The 26,867-nt window shown below is 49.5% G+C and overlaps 1 protein-coding gene and 1 long non-coding RNA gene across 2 annotated transcripts in view; one reads left to right on the top strand and one right to left on the bottom strand.

Annotated features, from left to right (window-relative positions):
• Positions 1-26,867, top strand: part of LOC144720535 (calcium-activated potassium channel subunit alpha-1-like) — a 98,234-nt gene that overhangs the window by 4,264 nt on the left and 67,103 nt on the right. Inside the window, exons 2-8 of the mRNA XM_078597321.1 lie at positions 4,689-4,844; positions 9,263-9,324; positions 14,438-14,531; positions 15,672-15,783; positions 21,168-21,243; positions 24,604-24,679; positions 25,521-25,691. Coding sequence (XP_078453447.1) covers positions 4,689-4,844; positions 9,263-9,324; positions 14,438-14,531; positions 15,672-15,783; positions 21,168-21,243; positions 24,604-24,679; positions 25,521-25,691 — 747 coding nt within the window. The remainder of the gene's footprint in view (positions 1-4,688; positions 4,845-9,262; positions 9,325-14,437; positions 14,532-15,671; positions 15,784-21,167; positions 21,244-24,603; positions 24,680-25,520; positions 25,692-26,867) is intronic.
• The window catches only part of LOC144720536 (uncharacterized), a 49,890-nt gene continuing 27,902 nt past the window's right edge, over positions 4,880-26,867 (bottom strand). The window contains exon 3 of the long non-coding RNA XR_013585773.1: positions 4,880-6,770. This is a non-coding gene — a long non-coding RNA (uncharacterized LOC144720536). The remainder of the gene's footprint in view (positions 6,771-26,867) is intronic.

Below are 26,867 nucleotides of genomic sequence, written 5' to 3'. Positions count from 1 at the left end.
TCCCTCTCATTTGACTGCCATTGCATCACGATGGCCGTCGTCGTAACTTCGCCATCACCCCTGCGAGCAACGTGTCCTGCCGAAGCCTACCGACTTAACCGTCAACACGTCTCTAATTTGCGTTTGTTCCCTGAAGCATGCGCTCCTCCTTCATCTCTCTCTCAACGTGCAACTCCGAACGTGCCACTTCTCAGCGTTTCTTTGCTGCGCCCGTTTTTGTTTTCTTTTGATCATTTATTCCAAAAAGCCAAACTTGCTGCAACGCGCGAGTGAAAGTAGTTCTAACATAAGGAACGGGAACCTGACGCTTTCTGTGTTTTGTGTGTTCGTTGTTTACGTGACGAGTGGTCCTTAATGGCTCCGTTGACAAGCATCTTTCGGTGCGCAGATATAATTACATGAATTTTTTATTGCTGTCATGGAGACACTGTATGCATTTTTTATTCAATTACAGCAGCAGCGGTGCGGACCCGGAGAGGGATGTGAATAATGTAAGGGGCTAAATGTCTCAACGGCGAACATGAAAGGGTCCGGTGCCCCCCCCCGCGCCTCTTCATTTGCGTGACCTACAGTGAAGCGGCAGCGGTAACGGGTTTTCGCGTTAGCAATTGATACGTGAAAGTAGAGACAGGGAACCTTTTCCTGGAACGAGACAATTATTTGGTGGTGGTGGTGATGATGATGATGCTGCTTGCTGCTGCTGCTGCGTTGGCAGGAGTGCACAAGCACGAATCACAACAAACTCAACACATTCGCGAATAACACTTTGCTCTTAAAAGAGGCAACGTTTCGGGCAATGGACCATCTGCATGGAAGTGTTATTGACAGATATCCTGCGAGGTTCATCTTCTTGGTTCTTTCGGTAAAGTCACGTAGAAGGGAAATAATAAAATAATATAAATTCAACATAATAAAATAATTCTCACGACGCTGTCTCCTCGACAGACCTGGTCTTCACCTGAGGACGGCTGCTTGCGTTGTTGCCGAAACGTCGTGAGAATTATTTTATTATGTTTTATTTTTATTATTTTATTATTTCCCTTCTACGTGACTTTACCGAAGATGAATCCCTGCAGTCACGAAAGCTTTAAATCGAAAAATCCTGCGAGGTCTTTATTTCCTTTACCGAGGGTTGAACTGGAATTTCAAACAAACAAAAAAGTTGGCGGCCAACCACAAGTTGGCACACACCCGCACCAGCCTCGGTCTGAAGATATACCCCTCTAGTACTCGATGAGTGCGGCTACAATGCCTGCCCGGATGGATTTGGACCCCGGGACGTCACGGTCCAAATGAAGCAAACATTTGTTCGCAAATGGCTTAGTTGCAAAACAGCAAGATCAACATTGCCTCTGCCCTACTGGCAGACGCATGGCCACTTGCAGGCTGGTGCTGCCTTCACCTGGGACAGCTGCCAAGCAGTGGGTCACCGAGGCCCAGCAAACATAATGACAACAACGACAGCTGGGCATTGGAATAATGGAGATGAAGATGTTCAGGCACTTTAAATCGCTGAGGCATTTAAGCAGCCTCTAATCACATATTCTTATCCTTGCACTTGTCAGCAATAGGTAAACGTCATACATCAGGGATTTGTTGGGTTAGATCGCGTAAATATATATATTGTTAAATCTGCCACCACCCGACATAGCCAATTAGTAAGGTGTGTCACGTCAACCAAAAAGATGCCAATTATTTATGAGTTCAGCACATCGGTGTGCTGGAGAGTGAACCCGCAGCATTTACAATTCGAGTACGACGTTTTGCGGGTAATTACAACCAGCATCATCATGCCACAGCAAGAAGGTCAAACATTTGGCGGTCCTTACATCGGTTCACACTAACTTTGATCGTGCTTGGACCGCCGACATTCACTTTGTGGTCAGAGCTACTTAAAAGTCCAACGTGTGGGCTGATTGCGCAAAAATTTGAAACACAACGTTGCGATGATGCTTCAATATTTTCCCCTCCAGTACCCGATTAGTGCGGCTGAGCTGTTTGCTCTCATTGTTGTATGTTTGTTGAACTTCTTTTTGGTTCTTTCGGTAAAGTCACGTAGAATGGAAATAATAAAATAATAAAAATAAAACATAATAAAATAATTCTCATGACGTTTCGGCCACAGTCTGACTCTGTCTTCTCGACAGACCTATTCTTCACCTGAGGACGGCTGCTTGCGTTGTGGCCGAAACGTAGTGAGAATTATTTTATTATGTTTTATTTTTATTATTTTATTATTTCCATTCTACGTGACTTTACCGAAAGAACCAAGAAGATGAATCCCTGCAGTCACGAAAGCTTTACATCGAAATTTAGCACCGTACGTAGCCAACCGTGATAATCGGAATTAATTGTTCAGTACAAATTGTCACTGGCAGCAGTTTGTATGTATGTTGAACTTTTTGTCGCACCGTACGAAGCCAACCGTGCTAATCGGAGGTGCGGAATGGCGTTGTCACTTCCTCCTCTACCGGGCAGAGGTCTCTCGCCCACGCTCTTCCATTGCTTTCCTGAACTGCTCCTGCCCAGTCGCGGCCTCACACTCCTGTGACGACGTCTCGCTGCTGCAGCTCGTCGCGCCGTCTCCGCTCTGGAGTTGTCCTGCCCAGTTCCCCTTTGGCTTCTTTATCATCATCCATGATCGCTGTTCTTATCATTAATTATATTGATTCCTTCACCTGTCACTTCTGAACCTGCCACTCCCTCTTACCTTTGTAAATCCAATGCTGGACGAATGCTTACTCACGCCCCATCAGTCATGGGTGTTGTTTGACCATACTTCACCAAGCTGATGAGCGCAGGTCGGTGAAGTGGACAGACAGGAAGAGCAGTTCACATTTGACTCGCCCACTGCTGTTAGCCATGCCTGAAAATAACACTCAGGTCATTGGCTTCATAGCGCGGTAGGCGAACTGCGGCGCCACCACTCTACCCATAACTTTTGTTTAATCAACCACTCATTAATTTTGGTTGAGTGGTGGGACGGTAGCTAGCACGTTGTGCCACGAACCTGGAAAGCTGAGATGAATTCCCAGCCACGGCTAACATCAGTGGCAAGATCTATCAGATCCGATCCTGGGTAACCCTCCACGTCCTTCCCTCGCCAACCCGCACTGACCAGCATGGTGAAGTATGGTCAAAAAATACTCTGTGAGTGACAGAGCATGTGGAGGCCTACATCCACTGGGGAATTGAGAAAAGGTAAAAATGTAAAAGGTTACTCAGCATAGGTTATTTACAGGAAATGTATTTGTTACCCATTCAATGCAACTTCCATACAAGTTCCTTGTGCAATTAATTAGTTAGTGAAAATTGATTTAATGAAAAGATGCGGATCGCAGTGCACACTGAACTATAGCGCCAGGGCTCGTTCGTGTGAATGCGGCGTCTCAGTTCTGCCTTTTAATGAAGTTAACACTGGAGCATTGCGATAGGGACTGTGACACGCGTAATATTACACCGGTAATTTATATTTTTTTATGATAATACAATGCAAGTTACATGATGAAATGGCTTAATTAAATATTTAGAATGGAAATATGGAGTGGTATATGTTAAGATATTACCATTTGAAATGCAGTTATCACTGTTGGATGAACACTGCCCACGGACCGAACGCGTAACGAGAGAAGCCCTCTCCAGTCCGTCACAATCCCTCGTCCTGCATTGGCCGCAATCCGTCGCTCCCGAGCAACAGAGCTCTTTATTCCATCGCTCCGTCTCCGTGGCGGGCGTGCGTTTGGGGTCTTCTTCGGCGAGTCCGCTGCAGTTGACTGACGTTCCGTCATCGGTCTCGTCCACGTGCCACCATCTGTCACAGTAACGATGCGTCTGGCCCAGGCCCATCTCTCTGAATGGTCAATACGATTGCCGTGACATGTACTTACACGGACGGCCATTATGTGTTTATACTGTCAATACGAAGTCCCATTATGTTTTCGCTCCACGCGGTTGGGATGCAACGGTGGAATATGAATTGTATGTACGTGTACGAACGTTGAACTTATTTCTCGCGGTACATAGCCAATCGCGCTCATCGGAGGTGTGGAAATGACAGATGTCATAACGTGCGTTGCACTCCAGCTGGAAGGCTGCTTTGTGTCTCAGTGGTGGCACGGCGATAGTGCCCTGCACTACGAACCTCGAGAACGGAGTTCAATTCCCGATTACGTCTGACATCAGCAATGAGTGATGTCTGAACTGGTCCAGGTGCTCCCCGCCCCCCCTCCCCAACCACCGCCACTTACTTCACCGACTCACACAGCATGGTGAAGTATGGTCAAACAACCTCCTATGATTGACAAAGCGTGAGGGAGGTCATCACCCTGCAGGGGGTTGACATAGTGTTGTAAGTTATTTGTAGAAGCGTGCAGCCCTTAGCCAGCACGCCGCTTGATGAAGGGCTGCCCATGCCGTGTCTGCCACGGGGGGCTGTTTGACCATACTTCACCACACCGGGCAGTGCGCCTCGGTAAAGGGGGTGTCACTCGTGACCGTTGTCAGCCGTGGCTGGGAATCGAACTCAGGTGGTCAAGTCGGCAAGCGCTCCACTTCGTTAATGACCGTTACATCGCATTTCCAGCCCAGAGTGCGTAATTTGTCCACTGTTAAACGATCGATGGAGGTCACGTTGATACAAAGCGCCCCCCCCTCCCCTCCCCTCCCTCTGCTCCTTCTCGCTGCGACAGGAATTACAGAAGATAAAAGCCGACGGAGCGCCTCCCTCCGAGGGCACATACCGACCACGAGAAGAGGCCGAGGACTCGGAGGTCGGCTGGATGACCTCGGTGAAGGACTGGGCCGGTGTCATGATCTCCGCGCAGACGCAAACCGGCCGCGTGCTGGTGAGCAATCCACGGTGGCGTGGGCGTGCGCGCACACACCCGCCAACACCCGTTTGCGAAGGTCCCGCGTTTTATTTGGCGATAGCAGCTGCCCCCGCTGCCCCCGCTGCTGCGATGCCAGTGATGTGCGAGTATGAAATACAATAAAATAAACCTTCGCATTCCTGAATAACGTCGTTTAGTTTTATGTAGCGTTGTTCACGCAAATTGCATCTCTCGCCATCGCCGAGGAACTACGCGAGGGGCTGGAAGGCGGCGACCGGGTGGTTAGCCGGCACCAACAATTGGCCAAGCTCTGCAGTCCTCTATGAATTAAGATGTCTTCAGCCAATGAATGAGTGTTTATACGCGTGGGAGGAAACCCTGACTCATGTGGCACTGTGGCCTCCAAAGGAAACATCATCGGCGACGTTTTGGCCAAACATCCCTTCTTCAGAGCAAATGAACCAAATTGAAATATTAGGTCGTCGTCGCGATGATGATAATGATGATGTCATTATCTTTAAGGTAAAAATTAGAGACTGTGTTGGGAATCACAAAGCGATGAAAGTCATTTGTGGTCCTCGGCCTCTTGATCATCATCATCAGTCATGATCAATCCACTGCTGGATGAAGGCCTCCCCAAGTCTTCGCCATCGCCAATATCTATTGAGATCCTGTATACGGGCTGATGTCATCACTCCATCTCTCCTTTGGCTACTGCCCTGTCATTAACCTCAGCTACCAGCCTCCATCCCTCTAAGCGACGTGTCCTGCCCAGCCCACTCACTTTATTTCACATTCCATTTAATGTATCCTCTCTACATTCTATTCCCACGTAATGGTCTCTACCGGTCACCAATGGCTGCGCATTAAAATTGGTTTTGCACTTCATTTTTTTTTCTAAATTCCAGCTCCAAGTAAATATCGGCGCAAATGTCATGCAACGGACATGAATCTCCCCCGGTAGAGCGGGTGCGAAAGTGCTGCCTAGCGGCCACTTTGAAGGGGTCTCAGAAGTAGCTTTGTGATATCCGCTTTCCACGGACCGTTCTCTAACACGAAGGGTTGCACTGCTCGGCAAAAGTTCCGAATGGTTTCTGCGGCGCATGACGCGACGCGGATATCACGAGCAGGATAACATTTGGGGAAGATTACAAAAAAAAAACGTATTTTGAAACAAAAAATTACTAAAAAGATCAACTCACGTTCCTGTTTGTGGTTCCTTGTGGAAGTTCCATTGATCGCCCAGCAGCCGTAGCCAGCCCTTGGGGCAGCACACTTCACCCATGACCCCAAGATAAGTGTCGGTTGCACATAGACCAAAAACCCTCTCGTTGGCCAATGGAACAAAATATATGTTGTACTCTTGAATATTATAATCTAGTCTACTTTGTTCGAGATGTGATTGCAGCCTAGGCTTGACAGATTGCTCAGGCTGAAAGGATATGCCAATTAGCCAATCGCTTCCTTGCAAGGCACCGTGGGGTGTGAGCCCAAATTTAGATATCGCTATTTGCGGCTTTTTTCCAATGGAAAAAATTTGTAGATTTGCACGCAAAGTACACAGCATTTCCTTTCTTCACAAGCTCACTGTCCATGCGGTGCATCGCAAGTGATGGGAATATCATCCATAACACACATCACCAATAACAGCATTGAAGTTAAATTAACAATTCCCATTACTATGATAATCATCATCATAAGCAGCAGCATTATTATCCGCAGCAGGAGCAGTAGTATAATTCATGGTAAATCCACTGTGGGATGGATGAAGGCTTCCCCTAGCCACTGCCAGCTCCCACCATCCCACGATGCAATGATCCACCTCGCACCGGCACTTCGTCGCTCCATCTCGCCAGTGGGCGTCCACTCGGACGTGTTCCATTCCAAGGCAATCGCTATTCTTGTACGAACTCCTTCCGCACCGTGCGTAGCCAACCCGTGCTAATCGGAGGTGCGGGCGAAGGACAACAAACGAAACACAAATTAATACCATTGGAACCTCCTTTGCCAGTAGCAAAATATGATAATGTGTTTTTTACCCTTTTATCTGGCAACAAAACTGACACCTTTTTACAAGGAGTCATGTTTGCATTGACCACAATACCTGCTGTCGGAATTCAAACAAAAAGACAACTCTGATAATGTATGCACTGTCCTTGAAATTGATTGGTCCACACCCGAGACAGCTTTTCTTAGAGCCTAGTCTCACATGGTGTTGTACCAGATGACGCCAAAAGGCGTAAAAAATGTGTCATTTTTGTTGCCAGATAAAAGGGTAAAAAACCAATTATCACAAATTAATGAGTATTTAATCTCGATTGAAAAGTACATAGCCTCCAGTGGCTTCCTAATATCGGAAGGAAGAGCATTCCAGAAGGCCGCAGAAGCGCTTCTAAAAGCGCGCGATGCGGTGGCCGTCTTTGTTCGATGGTTAGCCAAAGTCACTGCTGCGAGGATGAGCGGACTTGGCGTGATCACTTATGCTCCTCGACGAGTTCGGAAAGGTATTTCAGTTCATTTTATGCGAGCACTTTGTGTCTAATGAGTGCGACCTTAATACCTTCATGGCCATTGGCCATCACCGTCCCTTCTAGCGGAGTGTCCAGCTCAAGCTCACTTACGTTTCCTAACAGTGTGATGATAGTTGATTTAATAGCTACAACATTGCGACTCCCAAGGAGGCAAAATGGCAACCGCGACAGTGCAGTGGGACCGTGGGTCATCTGTCTGTGGGTAAAGGCGGGTGAGCCTTGGCAAGGCTCTCGGTGCCCACACACACACACTGGGAAACGAGTGGCTTCAACTTGGGGCATTGCTCCAGCCACCAATCATCAACCCCCCCCGCCCTCCACAGCGATGAAAGTGTGACAGCATCAAGGGCTTTGGTCACGAATGACACCTTGATCTTTGGATACGGACATACCCCGGCCTCTGCAAGCCGGTGGGCACAAGTGGTAGTGCAGTGGTAGTTCAAGCACTGCACTGTCAGCCTGACGACACCGAGTTCGATTCCCAGCCACGGCTGACATCGGTGGCGAGTGATATCTGAGCCGGTCACTGAGTGCGCCCCCCCCCCCACCCACCCCATCACCTTCGCTAACGAGCACCGACCAGCGTGGTGAAGTATGGCCAACACAACCCCCATATCTGGAATGTTATGGGGGAGGCAGTGGACCGACCAAGGGCTATCAATTATTTGATATTATAATTATTATAATTTCTATTATTATAATTCATATAATTATAATTACTATGAATACTCGTAACAAACAAGTACATGCTGCATTATCTAATGTGATGAAGCTGCCGCCTTTCAGTTTCTTCGTAACAACTGACTTGGGGGAGGCCTTCATCCGGCAGTGGATTGATCGTGGCTGATGATGATGATGATGAATTTACATGCTCGTTTTGTGTACAGTGTTACGCCGCTTATCCGTGACGACGTAAGGGCACGGGCTCGCAGGTTAGCAAATTAACTGCTAAGAAGATTTGTCCCCCCAGGATCTCGTCTGCTCGACGAAGGGGGCCCGTTTAAGTTGTGCCGCGGTGTCCCTGGGCCGTTCCGCGTCACGCCGTGTTCGTCATCGCGCTGGCGATCCGGGTATTTTTTGTTGCGAGCTGGGACCTCTCCCAATCCTTCGAGAAATCGATTACTCTGCCGAGTCTCCTTTCATTAACTCGGCGGAGTGTCGGCTATTCGGATTAAACACGAAAATACCCGGAGGGGGGGAAAAAACTTGTCTCACGTTGGTGTGCCGCTGGACGGGGGGTGATAGGCGGGGGCCTGGTGATGTCATTGGCGTCATCGGCATCATCAGCCGGGTCACGCTGGGACCGGCGATTTAGGAAATTTCTGTCTTCGGGATGCCCCTCATGGACCTAATAACAAGCAGTCGTCCACAATAGTCGGGTAATCTTCTTAAACGTCGACAATCATCTTCGCTAGTTTCCTAAGCTCATACCGGTAGGCACCACGCATCCGATAAGCTCCGTCCTGGGCATTTTCCGCACTTAAAAAATAAACACGAATTACGGCGCTGCACAGCTTGACAGAAAGACGTGATGGAGCCGTCACGTGGTCTTCAGTGTCCATGAAGGGGGACATTCGTTAATGTTCACCGCTAAATTTTCATTCCATTTAGCATATTTATATCCCCTCCCCCTCCTCCCCACTCCCGTTGTGGGAAAGCTATTGCAGACTGCTCCTCTATCGCCAAGGATCAATGGATCAGTGTTCGCACAAAACATTTGTTAGAGTTATCATTGCACCCTCCCACCCCTCTCTGCTTCTTTGTCGTCGTCATCGTACTCACCACCAACTCCCTAATCTCACCACAAACTCCCCAAACTCACCACCAACTCACCACCAAATCACCACCAACTCACCACCAACTCACCGCCCCCCCCCCTCCTCTCCCCGTGGCTGTTCGCAGGTGGTGCTCGTTTTCCTTCTCAGCATCGGGGCTCTGGTGATTTACTTTATCGACTCGTCCGAGTAAGTTCATCCATCACACAGACACCGGGAGAGGGGTGAGGGTTTTAAGTGGGGAGGGGGGGGGGGCAGGGGGGTGCAATGTAAAATAAAGGAAGTATGGACAATCCCCCGCTGCTCCCCCACCCCGTGATGCCGACGACGCGGCGTGGGGTGGCCAGGCCTTCATCTAGCAGTGGATTCACAAAGCGGCTGTAGTTCAGGTCATTCAATCAAAGGTGATTATGACGTCGTGGAATTTGCCTGCCCCCTGTATTATTCACATTCACAATTTCGGATGCACGACCGTCATCTGTCGGAATAGCAGGTGCAGAGAAGAGAGGGGGGGGTGGGGGTGGTGCAGGCTTCTGGCTGTTGACACACATCACTTGCCATTTAAAGCAAAGAGGGCTTTGTAATGTCCCATGGTGGTATTTATTAGAAGAACTAAAACAACATCGCTGTGGGTTCTTTCCCCTGCTCTCCGCTGTGTCGGTCTTCAGGCTGCAATTGCGATATTGCAGCGATTCAAGCTGTTTCTAAATCCAATATGGTGTAGCCGACTCGGAGAGCCTTTATTGACAGGTCGACACAGCCACTGAAACTTAGATTACCAGCCACGTAGCGGGCGGGATGGGTAGTGAGGGAGGGCCTGAGCCCCCCACTCATATTGACGGCTAAGCATTCCTTACTCAAATCATGGCACGATATTGAACGCCGGTGGCAATTTAAGAAGGTGCACTGGAGCCCGTCCTCAAAATGCGCGCGAGGGTACAGTTTGTTTAACATTGACTGTGTCGTGCCCTCCCTGACCTCCCCCTCGGTTTTTGCATGGCCCCCTTTAAACAGCGGTCACAGGTCATGTACAGGAGAACTCCTCTTCTCTGCGGCCCTATTACCCATTAGTTATCCATGGCAGCTGTAGGGCTGTCAAACTCCGATTATCGGCAGCCTAATTTATTACAATTGTCCGCGGTTTTACCCACAATGCACAGCAAATCAGTTTACTGATACTCGTGATCTTTCCACAGATAAGAGGAGTCAAATTAATTCCATTATCCGCAGGGTTATATCCTTTCCAATGAATGAAATAACCCCGCCGATAATAATAATAGGTGCCCCCATACAACCACGGATAAGAGGGGATCTCCTATATTTCCGATTAAGAGCCCTGTTGAAGGTTATTTGAAACGTTCACTAATTCATCACCAGAATTTCTGCCTAACCGCACCGTGAGCTCCATTTCCTTAGATTTTTCTTCATAGCCAAGAAAACGGTTTTCGTAAACTGAGCGTAGAGTATAACGTCACTTATCCCACTGTCACATGTCCACCCTGAGCCATTAACCGCCCACAGATACGTTCACAAATCCAACCTTTACCGCCCGTACCACATGGGGTTGGGATGCGCAACATTGCACCGAATGGCACTCGAACTTTAGTCCGTTTGCGAAAAATGCCGAGTGTTAAAAGTCGTCTCATTATTGTTAAATTTGCTCTGTTTACCAATTAAGGAATCGAAGGTAGATAATCATTCAATCGAGGACGTATGTTACTTTATTGACAGTGAGACCAAAGGCGTTGGCCAACCTCTTACGACTAAACTGAAGTTCTATGACCCCGTAGGATTTTGCTGCTGGGTTGTATCGCATGTCGCTCGGCACGACGTCCGCCACTTGAATTCCGACGTTCCCCCTCCGCATGCTGCGAACGCGCTTTCACTTCCTCAAACGGCTCCCGGCAATGAGGAGCGGACCGTCGTACATCGTTCCGAACGACACGCGGTACCGACCCGACATCGCGTGGAGAGAGCCACGCTCTCGGGCGCTTTCTTCTCCAGCTGAAGAAGAACTTCAACAGCCACTAAAAATGACAATGCCTGCACACAGGCCCTCACATGCAAAGCATGCCGGGGTTGCTGTTATTGTTCGCTCTTGAAGGAGCCGAACAATTGCTGCCTTCGCTTGACTCTCATTTAATTTCTGCTCGTCATATTGGTGAGCCAGGTTACTGTCGTGCAAGTGAGGCGCTTTCCTGGTCTCTTGAGCTCTCGCCTGGTTAAACGGGGAAAAAAATTGCGCGCGCGTGTGTGTGTATATGTGTGTGTGCATATATATAACATTGCAAGGTGGTAGGCTCATTTGTTTTATTTCCCCCCCTCCCGAAATATTACCCGAAACCCTGTTCCTGGTGTAAGTGCGACGAGGTGAGTGTGCATAGACTGACCACGTGTGCCCGAGTGATTTCGCGTGCGTGTGTGTGTGTACAACGCACCTGCATGCCCTTCTGCGTACTCTCGGTACACCGTGTGGCTATGTTTTCAATGAACCTGCAATGTGACAGAATCCCGCCGTGTCGATTCAGAATTATAACGGCACCCACCGCTGATGCTGGACCGTTGGGGGCTCTAAGCATATGCTACTGTTGACCCCCCCCCCCCTGCAAACTTTCCTTGTAAGGTGACAGAAGGGATGCAGACCCTTGCCGTAGTGAGATGAGAGACATGCAGACAGAGACGCAGTTAGGAGGAGCGACACAGATGAGCCAAAGATGTCGCAAATCGAGCGAGGTCTCGGCAAGGGATGTAGATGTGAGATGACGGATGGGCTGTAGGCAAGAGATAGATAATGAGAGGAATTGCAGACACGAAAGATGCGGACAAGATTGGCTTCTTTATGTTTTGTTGGGATTTTAACTCGAGATCATATTTTATTGCATCCCATTTTTTTTTTTCTTTGGCGGATCCGGGGCGCTCATGAAGCTACTTTGGCACGCTGAAGCTTTACGCTCGGTCTGCTTATGCGTAGCTCCATCGCTCGCGGTATCAAGTCAGTCGCGTGTTAAATTGTCAGGTCGATTGGCATGGCGGGGGTGAAACCGCGACGGGTGCAGATATCGACGGTGGCGTGATAAGCCATGCCGATGGCGATGGTTACTCGGAGTCGGTCGAACGACCCGGAGCGTTGATGCTCGTACTTTGTTCTCACCAAACGCAGCAGCACATCTGCCCTTCCATTCCACAAAGGCCTTTACAGCTTCGTGTAGCACAGTCACGACGCAGTGTGAATGTGACCGCGTGTACAGACCACAGTGTGCATGTTATCGATTGGCGTTTCTGGGTAAGAGTGATTAAATTGATGTTACACTGCAACATTTATGAATTTACGTTCAAAGTAACGACAATGCCAATTTTAATCACGCGAATTGACAAAAGTAATTAAATCCCGTAATGAAAACAGAATATCGTTAATGTTAGCGACTTCAACATTGGCAGCCATAACCATTAAAATGAGACTCGGCATACGCTCTGTCTTGCCGTAGAGGCCTTCATCCAGCAGTGGGTAGATCACTGCTGCTGCTGACGCCGCCGACGTTGACACGCCGCGTCACTTTGCGTGCTCGCGCGAGCCGTGATATTCGCCGTGGCATCTACAGCGGAGCGAGGGTCAGTGGAGAGGTTGTTTCATTAGGAACAGAAATTTGATGTCGTCTGACGGCAACGGCTGCCGGAGGATTATTAGCACGGCGACGCGGGCGGAGAGATTCATTGCAAACATAGCGCTTGGAATTGCATGCACAGCTCTGCTGATTATTCATTTTTTTCCCCCGGTGATATTCAAAACCTTGCGCAAACCCCATTTCCACACATTTGCAAATGTCTCGTTTATTTATTCGTTTGCATATACGAGTGCCAGAGTTTAAAATTGGATTTTGCTAAAAAAAAAAGGAATTTTAACCATGCCTCGGTTTGCTCTTTGAGTTGATGATGACCATGGTGTGGTGAAATAATAAAAAAAAAATTACTCCAAAGAGATTTCCTACTCAGATGAGCACCGCGGTGATGCTCATTGCCCATTCACGGCCCTGCAGAGCCGGTGGTGGAAATGTATCCGTTGACCATACTTCACCAATCGAAGGCAATTTGCGAATCGCGATGAGGACACGTAAGCGTAGTGCAGCACTTATCACCTACAGAAAGCCCAAGCCAGCGGTGGGAATTACACCATACTATGGCCGAAAGGAGTGACTGTCCGTAGGATAACCAACGTTTTGAATACTCAATGTGTGGGAAGCACTGCTACCTTAGTGGCTTGTGTTGTACTCGCCAGCGGTCGTCACAAATTAGATGTTTTTTTTTCTTTTGGTTTGATCGTTTGTTTGACGTCGAGGCCACGCGTGCCACCTTCGACTGATTCCATTGGCACTTTGCCCATATTACATTGGCGCTGTTGGCTCCAAGAGTCGCAATGCAAATTAAATGGATGTGCTATGAAAGTCATTCGAGTGGGAAATTAGAAGGTGAATCGACATTATGATGCGCACTGAAATGTTTGGGTCAGATCAGCGTGCGGAAATAGCGTGTGTCGTAAACACTCCACCGCTAGAGACAGACAATTAAGAAAGTTGTCACGTGATGAACAGACGTGGCAAGTTTATAACTGCTGCAGCAGTCACAGGATGCCCATGACATTGAGCGTACCAGCTTTATTGGGCCCTTCCCGCTGTAATAAACTAAATCTGTCTTCCTGTAAATGAACATGAATGTGGGCAATTTGCCACCCTACCAGTCAACTGTGAGGGTTGGTCCATTTTGGACATGAAATAACTCCTCCCTTGTAGTCGTACCCACACACACACACCACCCGCTCTCTCACAAGTAGTTATTGTGTCAAAGCACTCGGCACAATAACTACAATAAAAATGACTTATTCAAGACGTTTGGCCCATTCCATTGATGAGCGTTGGGAGGACCATTGTAATGCCCAGAGAACACCGCCTCGTACAAAGGGTGATAGTCGCAAGCTGTCATCTGCAGGTCAAAACCTCACAGCCCCATCACCAACAACCCCTGGCAAGCCCTGGTGGTTGGTCACCCACGCAAGCGCGAATAGCCAGGCTTAGCTTGCGAGATGGGGCACATTCATAATCATTCGGTTGTAGATCTCTGAAATTCTCGATTTTTTTTTTTTTTTTCGCTATGCAATCATTCATTCTGCTTGCACGTGCCGTCAGTGATCGTCACTTTTCGTCGCAAGCATTTTTTTTGTTTCGCTTGCGAAATGCCACGAAGCCGCTGTGCGCGTCCGTGCGGTGAGCCAACTGGTCCTGTCCCGCGCGCCCGCGTGTCGTCTCCGCAGCCCCATCGAGGATTGCCACTACTTCCAGAAGGACACCACCCTGCAGTTCGACATGGGCCTCAACATCTTCTTCCTCCTCTACTTTGGCTTGCGGGTAAGGCAGAAGACGCAGCCGCCGCGCTTGCGCTCGACTCGCCCGTGCCCCTTTCACGAGTCGCCCACCCAACGTCCGTTTAGCGTTCTCGCAGCTCAGTCTGGCTGTCGTGGCTCTGAACGGTCAAAAAATTATCTGCCCGAGCCACCTTACGCGTAGGGGAGGGGAGGGGGAGATTTATTACGTCACTTCGACCCGCGTCTGGGGAAATATTTACGATTGTTCATGTCACGCAGTTTTCTTTGGCCAGATTTACATTTGCTTCCAACGCTGTCACTTTATTTAGTTTTGCGTCTGTCATTTTGGTGACCCGGTGCCTCTCTCGCAAATGAGACCTCCTGTCCCCAGGTCCCTCGAGTTCCCACGCTGGTTACATGGAATGCTACTGCTGGATGTCTGCGAAAAAGAGCTTTACATGCTCATCGGATTCCTCCAGTATAACCATTCTGATAATTCTGACAAATAAACGTGAAACTTGATCACCTCTTACACCCGGGTTCATCACATGCCAGTTCCCACAAGCAGCCACCAACCGCGGTCCACCTTTCCCTGCTAAGCAGCCTCCCCCCCATTGAAACGGGAATTAAGTCGTTACTTGCTATACGTGCCTTAATGATGGATAAACAGTTATGCCTGTAACATAGGGGGAGCGCTGATTAATCCGCGCGCCGTGTCATATAGGACACACACGCACACGTGCACACGGATATACACACACACACAATCTCAGTCTTAATTTAAATTAGCTCTCTTTTGCTGGAATTGAAGCTACTGTACTTTGATTACTTGTTTCCAAAATTCATTAAATTAATCTCAACCCTTGCGTGTGTGTGTGCGCTCGCGTGTGTGTACGCTCGGATGCATACGTGAGCGTGTGTGTATGGGGGATGTCGGGATTTGTGTGCGTATGCATGTGTGTGTGTGTGTGGATGCCCGGGTCTGTGTGTGTGTGTAATTCCTGGGTCTGCGCATGTGTGCACTTGCGTGCGTGTGCGAGCACGTGTGCACGTGAGCATGCGTGCGAGCGTGTGTGATGGCCGTGTCTGTGCGCGTGCATGTGCGTGCGTGCGTGTGCGGTGCGTGTGCGGTGCGTGTGCGGTGTGTGTGGGGTGCTCGGGTCTGCTCCGTGTGCCCGTGCAGTTCATCGCAGCCAACGACAAGCTGTGGTTCTGGCTGGAGGTGAACTCCATCGTGGATTTCTTCACCGTACCTCCAGTGTTCGTGTCTGTGTACCTCAACAGGAGCTGGCTTGGTAAGCCCATACGGTTGCCTTCATCGCGAAACACAAATCCCATCCAACAGCGGGTCACATTGCCTCGTGCAACTGCACACAACATGTTGACGTCAACTTATTCTGACTTGTCTTCTTATGTTCTTACACCATCGGACGCATGAATAATACACAAACTTTAGATGGCTTCGTGGTGCTTCATTGCATTTCGCATGCATATTTAACCAGGGCACAAAGCACATGGGAACACACACTGATTGACACAAGCATTTAATTGATGCCGTGTGAGACTGTGATGAAAACAAAGTATTTGGTTCATGACAGCCGGGGGCGGATGAGGTTTGCGTCGCCCCGCGCGGTGCCGCTACACAATTGGTCGAGAAGGCCCAATTACACATCGCAAAGAGAGCGTCGTGGAAGGTTTTTTTTGTAATTATTGCGCTTCTCAGCGAGTCGGGGTGGAGTGGTGCGGCGCAAACCCTGCGGCCCGAGTTCGATTCCAGGCCCCGGCACAACCGTCAGTGGCGAGTTGATCATGTGACCCGGCCCTGTGCCGCCCACTTCACCAACCCGTATTGACACAAGGTGGTGAGGTACGGTCAAAGCAACCCGCACGAGCGAAACGTCGTGGGAGGGAGGAGGGAGGAGGCCTTCATCCGGCAGTGGATTGGCAATGGGCCGTCAGCAGGATGCACCGCCAGAGGCCATGACGGCCAGTGGTCGAGTGTCAGAATCAGAAGATTTATTTCTACTGGAGGAATCCGATGAGCTATGAAGCTATTTTTTTCACAGATCTCCAGTAGGGGCAGTCGACACTTGGTAAGCGCCCGAGTGATGAGTTCAGCTCGTGGTGCGGAGGTGCTGGGTGGAATCTTGCCTCGCGGGCTCTTGACCGACGGGTCACGGCTTGAGGAGGCCTTCACCCGCGGACAGCGGCGATGACGACCATCGTAGTGTTCAACGATGTCCGATGCATGCCAGTGCATGGCGAGGTGTCCTCGTGTTTCATAAAACCTCCGGACGCAGCTAAATCTAATTCGGGCGCAGTGCGCATTAGAACTTCTCCTGTAATGTTTAATTCAAACTAAAAAAACAAAACAATTTTCAGCACGCTATTAAATTGCAGATATTTAATATGTGCAACCAAAGGAGCTGTCTAAAATTTGAACACTCGGTGTATCTCGGGGGACAGCGCGATTGATTTCATCCCATTATCCGCACCCTCCGATTAGCGGGGTCGGCTACATACGGTGCGAGAGAAGTTCTACCTGTGTACATAGTACACATGTACCGTGCTAAGCGGAGGTGCAGGGGAAGGACAACAAACGAAGCACAATCAGCAGTTGTCAAGAAATTGGTTTTCAATCTCGAGTTTGTTTTTGTTTGTGTTCCTAATCCGTACATCACAGCTGGCAGGACGCGTTGATTCCGAGAGCGAATCTCAAAACATTTTGACTTGTTTTGGACAAATGACACGGACCCAAACTCTTTGGCACCAGTCCAAAGAGTGGAATTTATGCAATTTTTTACTTATAACCTTCGCTTATATTTATTTATTAGTTATTTGGTTACCATTCCTACACTTTGCTCTCCTATCGTTTTTTGTACTGTTTGTGGCCGTAATTTTCTGACCCGCCCCCACTGGACATCTGTGCAAAAGAGCTTCACGGCTCATTGTATTTCTCGAGGATGAATACAGATTCTGATTCTGAACGGAGCTCGGAGGGACATCTGAACTGAAACTCCGACGTCCTCTCTGGACGACTTGAGCGAGACATGCGGGATTGTGCTCTTACGAGTGCGTTTCGGCTCACGATTATTAGGCGCCATAAGGAGGTTTGCTTAAATGTCGTTGAGAAAAGCAACGTCATCTCTGCCTGACGGGCGGGCAAGTCAGTTTGTGTCGTAGGTGGCCGTTGCATGTGAGAGAGCGGGTGGTGTGTGTGTGTGTGGACTACAAGGGAGAGAGTTATTTCATGTCCAAGATGGACCAACCCTCACAGTTGACTCGGAGGTCGGCGACGGACAGGATTGGCAGGCCCACGTCCGTCCCGTCGCCCGTTCGTTCGTTCGTCCCTCCCTCCCTCCTGGCCACCGACTCTTTGTTTCTTCGGAAGAGAATGAGCCGGCACTAATCCAGCTTTCGCTTGTGAACGCAACGCAGGGGATGGACTGTACCGGCCTCCCAGGCGGCAGTGCCGTAAAGCAGATTAGCGTCTTAATCTGATTGGAGGATTTGGCCGGAGTTTATTGCAGGCTGTTCCTGTAATGTTGCCACCTTGTCCCCACACACAAAATCCGGACGTGTTTCTCTCTTATTGTTGTTTTTCTCGGTTTGGCCTGGGTCTATCAGAACTGTTGCAGTAGCCTGTAATAAAGTTCACGCAAAATAAAAACACAATTCCGGCACCAGGTCTCGGCACAAATCAAATGAATCCGCCACCCCCACACGGATGCCTTCCTGCGAACTCTCCGGGTTAAACGGAGTGGTGAGTAGGCTTGCCGCACGTCCAGGTCAAACCTGGACAGGTGGTAACCCCTACACGAGGGCAACTCTGGGAAAACTAAATGTCCCGCGAATCTCATACCTCGTTAAACAAACCCGAGGGATTTCGCCCCCCCCCCTCCCCAGCACGCTTTAGGACAAGTCTGCAAAGAGTGATCAAGAATCAGGGGCTACGTTGTCAGTCGAGGGCGGTGCAGGAAAAAAACCTATTGTTGTACTGTACTATGACACCGTCTACGCTGCCCGCCTTCACCAGCCCAAGTTGACCGGCGTGGTTAAGTTTGGTAAAAACTAAAAAAATCACCACAGCACGGGGAGAACTCTCATCCAGCAGTGGATTGACAACAGCGCCGAGCGTCTTAATCAGCAGCGAAAGCAATCTCTTGCCAAACCGATCGTTGAGGCAGTGCTCATGTGCTCATGTGCTCATGTGCTCATGTGCTCATGTGCTCATGTGCTCATGTGCTGTTCACAGCGCTGGAGCCAATGGTGGAAATTCCACATTCCTATGACACAAGTGAGTCGACCAATCGGACAACCACCATTGACTCTGCACGTGGCTGCTAGCACTGTGGAGCTAGCGAGTGTTGGTGTATAACCGCACAAACCGTTGTGAAACTTCCTCCCCGTGGGTGTCGAGGGAGTGCCATACCCTAGCTCGCCAGGAGAAGGCAGTACAGCAAGCGGACGAATCGCCATCTCTTTCCATCTGTACGGGGATAGAGCGTTGCTCCCTCGCGCGTGTGTGTGATTTCTGCGAGTGCTCCGGTTTCCGCCCACTTGTATAATAAACATGCATCATCATTCGCTCAACCCTGCCTTCTGGACACCCGTGAAAATGAGCTTTATAGATCATCGGATTCCTCCAGTATAAATACAGATTCTGATTTTGATTCTGAAAATATCTTCGGATAAAACCCTAACAGAGAAACCTCCTGAAGAAAAGTCTCCGTGTGGCTCTCGTGGACAAAGTGAATGATTAAATTAATTGTCATATCAACTTATTTCAACAATCCGATGACCTGGATTAGTGATCGGGAATCATCATTTTCAAAGCCATTTCCCATGACAATCCATGGTGGAGCTCACCAAAAGTGCAACGGTGGCTAGGAGATGTTAACTAGCTCAGCTGATCTACAGGAGGTCGTGGGTTCGATCCCGACCCTAACGTCTGCTGCTGTATGTTTGGAGTTTGCGTGTTGTCCCCGTGGTTGTGTGGATTTTTCTCTGGGTCTTCCGCTTTTTCCGCTCCACATTGAGAAACGTGTGTTTTGAGTATTTGGCTGATATACATTTTCACGTGATAAGTTGCTTCTAAAAAAGAGCTACATAGCTCAGTGGGCCTTACCTGGTCAAATAATAATTTAATAGTTTAAGCAGCCGACTCTCTGACGTGGCTGCCGGGCTGTGCTGCTCAGCGCGATCTACGGACGCGTTGCCGTATAATCGGGGGATGCAGAAAACTGGCCGCTCAATCCAGTTTCCCCGAAGAAGCTCCCAGATGATACGTGGAAGCGAAACGTCGGACATCGCGCCCAACCAAGCACGTGGGCACAGCCTGGAAATTACCACGGGGAGCCGTGCGGCACTCGCAGGAAAGGCACCGGACGCTCCCGACAAACGAGAAACTTTCCACAAACAAGGCTCTCCAAAGCCTTTTAGCCTCACGGACACCACTCCCCATAAACACAGCTGCTGGGATCCCGAGCCATCTGGCCTCCTGGATTAGTGCTTCTCTCGGCCGCTAAAACATTACAACCGGGGCTTACTCCTCCATCCAATGCCTCTCCCCACTGGCCGCTCAACTCCGCCAGTGGCAAATAAAACGACGCGGGGTTAGCACGAGTTATTTTTCTCTCTCTGTCTCCCTCTCCGTCTCCCTCTCTGTCTCTCTCTCTCTCCACGCACTCCTCATTCACGCGACGGGAAACTGCGCGAGCACAGCTTTCCACTCGGCGGCTGGCCGCTTTAGTACGGAACGGCGCTCGGAGCTAATTCGGCAGCTCGCGGTGGGGATCAGTCGCGACGTCGGGTCGAAGTGAAAAAAACAAAAATTTGAATAGAAAAACGACAGGGAACGCGCCGGCGAGCGACGATGATTTCCAGCAAGATGCTGGTTTACCGCGGAGCGGAGAGCGGCGGTGGCCACTCCGACACGGTCCAGCCGCCTCGCCGCAAGAAGTCATTTGGCGATCTCTACCAGAAGGGGTTTCGCGTCAAGAAAGAGAGTAGCCAGGACAAGGAGGAGGGCCAGCGGGGATACCAGCGCTACCTCGAGGGCTTCCAATACTGGGGTGAGCAGCGCCGCCGCTCGCCATGAACGTGACGGTGACCGTTCACTCGTGCAGGGGCAGCGTCAAAACCACGTCGCGAGTGGTTTGTGCTGAGCTCCGCCGCGTAGGCCGTCGCGAGGTGTGCCGTCGCGGGGTTTGACCACGTGTTGCCCGGCACGGCGACGTCCGACGTTTCGCTCCGCGTGCTGGCGGTTTCACCTTCAGGAACCATTTGTGAATTTCATCCGGTTGCAATTCCATTCTTGCATATGGCTGCACTATGATTCAGGAGCTTACGTGCCAATGTCGAGGTCTGCCGCTACTGCCGGCCACGATGACGGAGATTCAGCAGGAAGAGATTGTGTCGTTTTGCTATTCCTCCTCCTCCTCCTCCATTAAAGGAGTGCAGGCTGCAGTGGTGGAGAGAGGGGAGAGTTGTCCTCGCAGTTATCGTACGTACGCATGTGTGTTGAACTTCTTTCGCACCGTGCATAGTCCGTACTATTCGGAGGTGCGGGGGAAGGACAACAAATTAAGCACAAAAAGCAGTTCTAAAGATATGATTTTTCAGACAGTAACTTTGTGTTCTAATCAAATTGTGTGTTGTGTCTTTTTTTTCCCCCTAGGTTTACGGTTTCTCAGGGCCTTGCGGCTGATACAATTCTCTGAAATTCTGCAGTTCCTAAACGTGTTGAAAACGAGGTGAGTCTCCCCCCCCCGCCGCCACCCGCCCCTTCCTCTCGCGCGTGTTCATGCGAGCGCTTACCCCCTCGCGACGTCAAAACGTGCACAGTGATCGCGTCGATCGCGCTGATCGCGAGTTTGCGCGCGATCCACACGGCTAGCGCGGTCGTGAGATACGCACACAGACGAGCACAGATGTGGATTGACGTTGTATATTTTTTGTTCACCTTAAGTCTCACTAGTCCGTTGAAACACAAAGCTTAGCCGACCTTAGATTTCGTGGGGAAATATAAAATGTGGTTTAGTCAAACGGCCTTTTTATTTACTTTCCCCAAGAACAATTAATCAAGCTCCTCCGATTGGCACGGTTGCCTACGTACGGTAGGGAAAAGATTTTCTCCATACATACGTGCAGTATTTTTTCCCAAGCAATGCAAACTCCGGACCGGTTTCAACCTTCTGGGTCTCATTGGCAGCGTGTTCAACAAACGCTGCTGGATTTAGCAGATGTTATTGGGAAAGAGAAGTCCATCGACACTAGGGGACTCCGGTGCACGGCAAGAAACAGTCCCGAGTTTCTCGAGCGCTGGGAGTAGCGAGATTCCAGCAAAGGGCACTGGTTGTCGTTTCTGAGCGGAATACGGCTTCGAGTTTTAAGCTCCTTATAATCCACTTGAATGTCACGCTTGGGGGCTACATTAGCGCGAGTGTCCCGGGCCGTCTCAAACGTCGAAATGGGCTTCGGAATTAGAACTCTGATGGGATACTTGCTCAGTGACAATGTCCTGGTGATATGTATATATTTTAACATTTCTTGAAGGCTTCTTCTTCTTGAAGCCGTGAGTGCTTGGGCACTGAATTTAAATCGGGCAGAGGGAGAGCGGCGGCGCAGTCGTTTGCGTACTCAGAACCCAGCCACGCGAGAGCTTGATTCCTGGCCGTGGCGAGCGATGCCTGGACTGGTCCCCGTGCACCCGCGCACTCGCCCGTTACCGACCCGCGCCTACCAAAGTGGTGAAGTATGGTCGAACGAATCCCATGACCGACGCAGCGTGAGGAAGCCTTCATCCAGCAGCGGATTGATAAAGTACCGTAATTTATTAGTTTTGACATAAATGTGCACTATTTTTGTGACATTTTATATGTGTCCGTTGTCGTTTTTAAATGCCGTCGTTGCAAAGTGTCCGAATGGCACTGGTAGTAAGTATGAGTTCGTACCAGAAGTGCCATTGGCTGTCAACTGAAGTCACATGACCTGTAGCTGTTGACAGTGTCATAAAGGTAGACAGCACCTAGAAATGAAATAACAAACCATTATCATCATCATCAGTCATGATCTATCTGCTGCTGGATGAGGGCCCACATGAGACGCTGACCATCCCACCAGTGCGATGAAACATGCTCATTTCATGGGTCCATCTCCGGGGCAGATGTCCTCTGGGCAGTCTTCCTCTCCTCTGGCTGCCATCACTCAGGCGTCACAAGTGGCGAGATGTTAACTACCTCGCGTGGTATGCAGGAAATCGTGGGTTCAATCCCGACCCTGACACTTGCTGTATATTTGGCGTTTTGCATGTCTCTCTCCCCGTTCGTCGCGTGGATTTTTCTCCGCCTCCTTCGCTTCCCCCTCCCCCCACATTTACATGTCCACGTGACGATAAGCCACTTCGTTGAGCAATCATTTGTGATATCCGGGTCGCATCTGAAAAGAAGCTACGTAGCTCAGTGGGCTTTGGTAAAATAAAAAAAATAGTTGTTTTAGATCCAACGCGGTTAGTGTTGCCAACCCTCCCGCACTGGCGGGGAGTCTCTGTGGGAATTGGCGTCGATCTCCAGGTGGATATGGAAAGAAATTCCGGGAGATTTTAATAAATAGGATGTTTTAAGAAAGTTAATGTAATGAATGCACATCATTCATTTGTGGCTAGGTCGCTTCTGAAAAATAGCTAAATAGCTCAGTGGACCTTACCTGGCAAAATAAAAATAGTTTTAGTTTTTAGTCTCGACCACTGGCCAGCATCCCCTTCTCGCGACGTGTCCTGCCCAAGTCGACTGTCAATATAGAGGAAATGCGATGTTTTCAACGTGCATATGTTCTCCGATCGGTGCATTCCTCTTATTGTCAGTGCAAACACCAAGCATGCACCTCTCCACGCTTCTTTGCGCACTTTTCAGCTTTCCTTGCATTTTCTTTGTCAATGTCCCCGTGTTCCCAATCCGTACGTCGCAGCAGGTAATCCTGCACCGATTAAAAACTCTCTTCGGCATGCAGGAATGGTGATCGTTGCTCCGCAGTTGTTTTATTGCCAGAAAAGGGAAAAACTTATCCTCACATTTAGGTACTGGCAAAGTAAGTCCCATGCGGTGATTGTGCTCCAAATGGACCTCCCCCCCCCATTCCTAATAATTAGCGGCTGACGTCACTCCACATGGCGGGGCGAGGCGCCTCCTCCCCCTCCTCAGCGTCAACTTACAACCCTCACTACAAAGGCAGAACCCTCACGTCACACGATCTCTGTAACGCTGTTGAGACATCAAAGTAAAAAGGACGTCATGATGAACAAGGGATTATAACCTTTAAATGCAATAGGTCTGTGTCACCGCGCCCTTACAAATTGCACACGAATTGATGCAATGAATATCACGTCGCGGCCTGCTTTTCGCTTGCAAGTTTCAGATTTACTGCAACACACCCGTCCTTGGACGGGCAAAAGGCGAGTAATTAAAATAAATGACAATTTACCGCGCTTTGTGAATCCACTTCTGAAGGCCTCCCTAGGTCTTCTCTGTCATGGGGGTTGTTTAACCATACTTCACCACGCTGGTCAGTGCGGGTTGGTGAAGTGGGGGGGGGGGGGGGTTCGGGGGTGGGGGCAGGCATCGCTCACCACTTACGCTAGCCATGGTTTGGAATCTAACTCGTGTTTCCACATAACGCAACGAACACGTTGACCACTGCACAACCATTGTTCTACATGTGACGTGAGGATATTGATTAGGCATCGATCGTGCGTATCCCATTCTGACGGACGCTTTGCGACTCAACACCATGACTGCATTCACTGCCAAACGTCGCCTTTTACGCGTTGCGGTGAGCAATAGTGGTGCCCCCCTCTCGAGGCTGCACGCGCGCAGCGTACGCCGCGTAAACAATCGGAGCGTCGATTCTCTCGCGATTTGACGGCGCGCGTCTCACGCGCTAAAAACTTCCATTTCAAATCGACGCATCGGTGCATCGGTGCACACCTATTGAGTCTCAACGATCCCAGACGTTTGTTCCCCCCCCCCCCCCCATGTTGACGAGCGCGGACGCGACGCGATTATTTATCCACGACCTTAAGTTATTTAACAGATGTGCCGTGCCTCTGTATTTTCCAGCAACTCTATAAAGTTGGTGAACCTGCTGTCCATTTTCATCAGCACATGGCTGACGGCGGCTGGCTTCATCCACCTGGTATGCGTTTGTGGCTTCGTTCTCGCGTCCGTTCGAATCACGTCGTCCGAGAAAAACCGAAACACCGCCAGCGAGCGTTCACACGCGCGCACGCATGGCGCTCATTCGAGTCCCAGGCTGGATTAGGGCCTCCCCGTGCCTCGTGAATGCTGGGGGTTATTTGGCCGTCGTTCGACCGCGCCGGTCAGCACCGGTTGGCGAGTGTGGGGAGCACAGAAGTAGAATACAACATCAGTGTTTGCCGTACTGCCGTCTCCTGGCCACCGGCGCTCGGTACGTATGGTCGGGAGGCCGATACGAGCACTGTCCAGGCTCAAATCCGCTTTGCTGCAACGAGCTGACGAGGTAAGGCACGTTGCGGGTGAGTTTGTCAGAGCCACTTTCGCTCGACCTCAGAAGCCAAGCGGGCTTGAGCCTGGATCGTCCCTGGATAGGTGACTGCCATGCATAACAGGTGTTATCGACTTTGGGGTATACGCTGTGGTCAGTGCAGAACAATCCCTGGGACCGGACCTCCACGGGGATAACTTGCTAACTCCAATGCCGGGGAGCGGAAGCTTTTTCCGGCTCGCCGATACGGATGGACTCGACCGAAATGAATCGCTCTGGCTGCTGATGATGATGATGTCGATGATGACGATGATGACGATAATAATAGCGATGCTGACGATGACAATGATGACTACGATGATAAGAATGCTGACGATAAGAATGCCGACGATGATAATGACGATGATGACAATGATGACTACGATGATGACAATGACTGATGACGATGGTGACGATAGTGATGATGACGATGGTGACGATGATGACGACGAGTGGGCGCCACTGCGGGCAGGTGGAGAACTCGGGCGACCCGTGGAACAATTTCCAGAACTCGCAGGAGCTGACGTACTGGGAGTGCGTCTACCTGCTCATGGTCACCATGTCCACCGTGGGCTACGGGGACGTCTACGCCAAGACCACCCTGGGACGGCTTTTCATGGTTTTCTTCATCCTCGGGGGACTGGTGAGAGGTCGCACGTCTCTGCGCACTTGAAAACGAATGTTTCTATTATATTATTATATTATGAGCTTCATTGTTGTTAGCATCATCAGAGGACCGCTTAATACGAAGGTAATTTTATACCCTGAGCCCGACGAAATTGGATGGCCTAAGTAACAATGTGTATACTTATTCTTGGTTCTTTCGGTAAAGTCACGTAGAAGGGAAATAATAAAGTAATATAAGTATTAAACAATTATATTTATTTTATTATTTCCCTTCTACGTGACTTAGAAGGGAAATAATAAAATAATATTAATATAAAACAATTATATTTATATTACTTTATTATTTCCCTTCTACGTGACTTTACCGAAAGAACCAAGAATATGAATCCCTGCAGTCACGAAAGCTTTAAATCAAAATGTGTATACTGTTGACTCAATTGAGAATGCGCATGTTCACATCGCCCCCCTATTGCAGACTCTGGTCTGTGAATCGCAGCCTTCCCATGCGACAGCCTTGCGCTGTCACATGGGAAAAGCCTGAATACCAAATAAGTACCCACGATTTGTTTTGATAGTGATCATCGCTACACCCCCCCCCCCCATCCGACCTCGTGGCAGGCCGATGCCCACTTGTCGGCTGATGCAGTCACCTTGTGACGCACACAGGGGCAAGCTGTGCACAGAGACGTATTTCGTTACATTTTGGGCACAATGTGAATGCAAATATTGGTATTTACTTATTATTGCATTGAAAATATTTGAAGACTAAATGATTAGAGGTTAAAATAACAGACGATTAGGTTAAAATGATCAGGTTTTTATTTTTATTTAAACCAGAAAGTGTTTTACAAAATACGATAGACCACATATGAGTCGATCGGCAGGTAGTGTGTGGTGGGGTGCAGTGTGGGTCCTCCCCCACCTCTTCCAAGATTCCTGACCAGCGCGGAAGAGTAGACCAAATGACATGCTAGAAGGGCTGTGTAGAGATCCATCTCGTGGAAGCCCTTTAGCCATTAAATAATTTAGGGTCATGGGAACGATTTTACATCTTAAACGAGCCGTCATAATTACCCATGAGGGAGTGGTAATGCTACTGTTCAGTGTTGTATTAAAAGGATCCAACACAGGTTTGTCTTGATGTTGTTGTTGTTGTTGTGACTAACATTGTTGTATCGCATTAAACGTTTTG

This window comes from Lampetra planeri, chromosome 9 (genome assembly GCF_965212315.1).
Source record: "Lampetra planeri chromosome 9, kcLamPlan1.2.h2, whole genome shotgun sequence".
Classification (NCBI taxonomy): domain Eukaryota; kingdom Metazoa; phylum Chordata; class Hyperoartia; order Petromyzontiformes; family Petromyzontidae; genus Lampetra; species Lampetra planeri.
The sequence above is the reverse complement of the archived record's forward strand: the minus strand, read 5'-3'. Positions and strand labels throughout refer to the sequence as shown.